We start from the raw sequence: 5,944 nt of genomic DNA on the forward strand, positions 1-5,944 counted from the left end.
AAATATTAAAGGAAATTTGTTTGAGGTTCGACTTTTCAAATATAGATTGTATATCAATTGTTTTGGTGCAAACTAATTAAAGAAGGAGTAAGTGAAATTTATTCTAACTTCATGTTTTGAAGAAATATTATATATTATATATCAATTGTTTTGGAGCAAAATATATAAACAGATTAAAGGAAATTTAAGGAAGTTTAAGGTCCAACTTTTGAAATATAGATTGTATATCAATTGTTTTGGTGCAAATTAATTAAAGAAAAAATAAATGAAATTTGTTTTAAGTTCAAGCTTTGAAAAATAGATTAAATATCATTTGTTTTAGTGTAAAAGAATGAAATATTAAAGGAAATTAGTTTGAGGTTCAACTTTTCAAATATAGATTGTATATCAATTGTTTTAGTGCAAACTAATTAAAGAAGGAGTAAGTGAAATTTATTCTAACTTCATGTTTTGAAGAAATATTATATATCCATTGTTTTGGAGCAAAATATATAAACAGATTAAAGGAAATTTAAGGAAGTTTAAGGTCCAACTTTTGAAATATAGATTGTATATCAATTGTTTTGGTGCAAATAAATTAAAGAAAAAATAAATGAAATTTTTTTTTGTTTCAAGTACAAGTTTTGACGAATAGATTTTATCAAGTGTTTTAGTGCTGACGAATTAAGTGGTTGAGAAAAATCACGTAAAATTTAAGTTACTGAAAGGAATTTATATATCATTTGTTTTAGTGCTGAAGAATGAAATATGAAACATAATTTTTTGAGAATCAAGTTTTGAAACATTGATTGTGGAAGAGACATTTTGAACGAACTCTGAATATAGTACATGGCGAACCGATGAATTTGTAATACGAAGGAGGCTTAACCCTATTTGGGCAATAAGCATCAGTGCTGTATCAGTGGAAGAAATCAAGAAAGCTTTCGTATTACTGAAGAATTGTAAAGGAGCAGGATACGATGGACTTCGTCCAGAATATTTTAAAGTATTCGCTGCGATATGGCTAGAGTCCTCCAGCATTGCTGCTAATAGTAATGAAAATCTTCAACAAAATTATTTTGGAGTGAATAGCTATGATCTATATAGTACTATATGTAGCTCCCATTCTGACTCAAGAGAGATTACATATGACAATCATATGAATACCGCCAAAAATGGTCAGAATCCTCAAAAATAGCTACGATAGAATAAGATTCAGAGTTTTATAAAATGGTGAACTTAGCGATAGTTTTCAATCAATAAGTTGATTATGTCAGGTTTGTGCATTATCATCTTTAGTGATTATCACTGTTCTCGGCACGATTTGAGGCACTAAATGAAAACGCACGTGACATTAATTGCAGATTTAACCAAAATTTGAGTCCTTTAGAGTACGCTGATGACATAGTGCTCATTGCCGGCAGGATCTCCGATATGCAAGCAAGTATTACGAATCTAAGTAATGAATTGAGTAAAGCCAGCCTGAACATTAACATAATGAAGACTAAAACAACGCGCATAAATACAGCAATCAGAATAGCCCATTTGTGAACAATAATGTCTTAGAGAAAGTCCAGAGGCACGAGAATTGCTGCAGTGTTGTTGGTACTGATGGTGGAGCCATCATGGACATTGAATACCGTCTACGAAAGGAAAAAAGCATATTTGCGCAACTTAAGAAAGTATGGGTATCAAGTGCAATAAGTTTTAAGACTTAGTTAAATATTTTTAATGCAAGCGTCAAAACGACTCTCTTATACAGCTGCCAGAAATAGTTTACCACCAAAACAAATATTAAGAAAATATAAGCGTTTATAAACAGAAGTTTGAGGCACATTACGCACATTACGGTGGCCAGCAACTATCTCGAGTTCAGAGTTATGGAGAAATGTAGAACAACTTTCAGTGGAAGAAGAAATCAAAATGCGTAAATATTGATGGCTAGGCAACACGCTTAGGGGCCCAATCAATAATATCTCTCATGCTGTACTGGAGTACAATCCACATGGCCAACGTATGAGAGGTCGTCCTAAATTAACATAGAAGAGAACGATTGCGAGCGAAACGAACAAAACGATAAATAAATTTTGTAAATATACTAAGTTTGTGCTTCACTCTATGTAAATTACAAATATACTATAATAATTTCAAATTAACCAAAGAACTGATTTAAAATGTATGATCAGGATTTGAACAGCTTTGTAAATAATACAGTTTCTATGACTAAAATTTATTTCGAATAATAGTATTATTTAATTATCTTTTGATACCGAAAAAAACACTCCATGCCATGAATTACTTTTATTTTCTTTATATATAATGGAATTGTTAGCCAGACGACTCCACATACTCATGACATATAAGAATACATATTTACAATTTTACAATTTAGGTTTAAACTTTAACGTACCTATTATGTAAAACTTTTAGCACATTCGCTAAATTCCAATTCGTAATATTAAATCCACTTTCTGTTACATTCCACCCACCAATTTTCCAAAGAAGATCAGTTAGAGGTTTCGCGCCCAATTTCTCCATATGTTCATCTTTATCCAAACAAGACTCGTAATATACTTTCGCTTTCCTTTCTGCATCTGATTTAAAATATTTTAAAGGTTTCTCTAGCTCATTTCGTATGACCAATTGATTTATTTGTTCTAATTTACTGAATGTACCCCATGTCGACTTTCCTTCTGGTATCGGATTGGTATTGATCCATTGATTACTATTTAATAAAAACAAAATGGTGATTATGACATAGAAAATAAAAATAAAACAAAATTAACATACCACGCATAGGCGTAAAAATCTTCACATGGATTTATAGATATATCTATCGATTTTAATATTTCGTTCGCCGCAAATATACAGTGATCGCTTAAACATGGCAGTCTATCTGGATAAAATACACAATTTTAATGCATTACTCATGTAAATACATAGCCACAATATAATTTGAAGCATTTATATTCAAGTATTAGATAAACTAAAAAAGCATAGTTCTAAATTATGAGGGTTTTATTTAATTATGAACAGTATAGAAATTTGTTCCACTCCTTATTCGTATTTTCACTATAGCATGTATATACTTTGTATCAGTGACGACTGCTCTAAGGTGCGGAGGTGTGCGGTGAACACCCTAATATAATTTGCAAAATGTTAAATAACATAGGTATATAAATTTATTAAGTATCTTTACATCAAGAATTATTATTATTTATTACATTTCCATATAAATATATATTTTCAAAGTTTTAGCAAAAACAATTAAATATAATTGTCTATGAAAACTCAATTAATTTGCTTCTGTTAGCCGCTATACTTGTTAGTTGTGCTCATATATTTGCAGCTCAAATCACAGAACATTTCTATTATATTTCGTCTCTCCCCTTTGTGTGCTAAGAAGTTGGCCGCACATTCATACGTTACATATGAACAAAATAATGTGCGTGTGCTCCCGTTCGTAATATCAGAAATAGAGATTTATATAGTGGGAATTGTATGAGAATAATTTTCTGTTCTATTCGAATATCAACTGTATGCATACGAATCCAACATGATGATTTGCCAAAGTGGTTGCATGAGCGGCTGAAGTTTGCAGCTCATCTCACCATACATTTCTATCACATTTCGTCTCTCCCCTTTTAACAGCAGCACCCACGAATTTCTGTTCTTATTGTGCGGGGTACTTGTGCGCACATTGCAAGTGGTTTCGATTTTGTTTGATCACTGCACAAACATGTATGTTTCTAAGTACAAACTCTTTTGTTTGAAAAAATTTGGTTTGATGTTACGAGAATTATGTGAAAAGTTTGGTTTCTTCCATATTGATATAATATTAAACTTGTATATAAATTATTAATTTAATTTGTTTAATATGTTATTTTGTTAATGAATTGTAATTATAATATTGCGCGAATATATTGTTGCCTTATATAATATAGTTATTATTAATAAAAGATCTCATATATTTTAATATAAGTGGTACATGTAAAAACAACATTAAAGAAGGGCCGCACACCCTTCCAAATAGGGCACGCGTCGTCACTGCTTTGTATATATATAATTCTATAAATGCATATTAAGGTGCATATAAAATATCCTTGAATGGCTAACGTACAATGTTGTGAATATACCTTTTTTATTCCCATCATTGACATTAGCCATATCCAAGCAGCCAGACTGCTGCAACATGAAACCTCACTTTAGTGAGATAATAAAGTGTATACATGCTCCTCTGCTGTGTTAGTGCTTGCCGGCGTACTAACACAATTATGTAGTTGCTAGTTTTTAGCGCGGTGCAGACTATCATACTGGTATATCATACGAGAGAGAAAAACGTCATATGACACACAGGTATGATAGTCTGCACCTCTTACCAACATGTTGGCGGGCTCACCAAATGCGAGAGCAGCTCTCGCATACGTGTTGTGTATGATAGTCTGTCACCTCTAACGATTCATACGTCATACAAAAGCATTTTTGCTTTGCAAAATTATTGTAAGCAGGCGATATACATATGTAAAATTTTAATATAAATTTAATACGTTCTTTTATTATTTTATTATTAATGTATTTATTATTATTATTTATTATTATTAAAATTACACTTATAAATTTGTGTTAAATATTTAATTGTATTTTAATTAAAAAAAATATAAAAATTAAAATACAATTAAATATTTTATTTAATTTATTAAATATTGTATTTAATTTTATTTTAATTTATAAACGATGATTGTAAGTAATTTGTTATTTAAAAAAACATCTAAATTAGTTAGTAATTAAAAAACGTGTAGAAAATTGGCCGTAGTAATAATTAATTAATAACCTAAATTTAAGATACAATACTCTGTATTTTAAATATGCTTTTCTCTGTTAAAACTTATTAAAATAAAAGAATTTTAAATGAAGACAATGAAGATTTGTACATTAGGGTGCCACTAAGGTGTATGGGCAATTTTTTTTCGTAAAAACGGTTGACGGCACCCCCCAGATCGGTTCATTTTACTTAAAAAATAATCTGTGTGAAATTTTAGTTCAATTGGATAAGTGAAAATGGTGCCCCAAGAGCCTCAAAGATTGGAAAATAACGATTTTTTCCATAAAATTCATCTTTAATTGCTTATATCTCCGACAGATTTAATTTTACAACTATGGTATCGCAGCTAGTTGATGTAGTCTTTGGCCCCTCAAAAACGCCTGCCTTTCGTACATCGTATCGTCCGTTGCTTTTGGTTTTTGTTACTTCGTATGGACCCAAATATTCATTTATTAATGTTTTACCTGGAATAAATTGAGTACGTTTAATGGCGACCAAGTCGCCTGCTTTATATATCCGCTCTTCTTTCCGCTTTCTATCAAATGTTTTTTTATATTCTGCTTGGACCTCTTCAATTTGTTGTTTCGCATGTTGTCGGAGTATATTGCGTTCTTCGTCATATTCTTGAATCAATTCATCCTCTATTGCTTGTTTTATGGAGTTGTACCCGCTGTTCTTTCGCATTTTTATACCAAAAAGGATATCAAACGGTGAATATCTCGTAGTTCGATGAATTACATTATTAATAGCGCTTTGCACGTCTCCCACAAAACGATACCATTGATGAGGAGACTCCCATGATAATTTAGAAATAACGTTGATAATTGTTGACCCTTTCAATTTGGCCGTTACCCCTTGGAACGCCTGTTGTTGTTAGGATATGTTTGATCTGCGCTGCTTTACAAAATTCTACAAACGCATTTGATGTAAACGCGGCGCCCTTATCGCTCACAATGCGAGTTGGATTTCCAAATATTTTAGTCAACAATTCAAGTTTTGTTATTACTTCCTCAGCCCCAGTAGACCTTGTCGGATAAAGCCACACAAACTTGCTAAAGCCATCGACCATTGCGAAAATATATTTATATTTCTTTGACGTAGCATCCATCGGTCCTAGGTGATCTACATGTAACGTACATAATG

General features: G+C 31.4%; 1 protein-coding gene across 1 annotated transcript; it reads right to left on the reverse strand.

Annotated features, from left to right (window-relative positions):
• Nucleotides 1–2,276: 2,276 nt before the first annotated feature.
• LOC119664020 (neprilysin-3-like) lies at nt 2,277–5,485 on the reverse strand. The gene is made up of 3 exons (XM_038073602.1): nt 5,266–5,485; nt 2,770–2,875; nt 2,277–2,704 (listed from the first exon to the last, which is right to left on the reverse strand). Exons 1-3 carry the CDS (start codon nt 5,483–5,485, stop codon nt 2,374–2,376), a joined length of 657 nt encoding a protein of 218 aa, XP_037929530.1. The 3' UTR covers nt 2,277–2,373.
• Nucleotides 5,486–5,944: the final 459 nt, after the last annotated feature.

This window comes from Teleopsis dalmanni, unplaced genomic scaffold (genome assembly GCF_002237135.1).
Source record: "Teleopsis dalmanni isolate 2A unplaced genomic scaffold, ASM223713v2 unscaffolded_contig_1304, whole genome shotgun sequence".
In the NCBI taxonomy this organism is placed as follows: domain Eukaryota; kingdom Metazoa; phylum Arthropoda; class Insecta; order Diptera; family Diopsidae; genus Teleopsis; species Teleopsis dalmanni.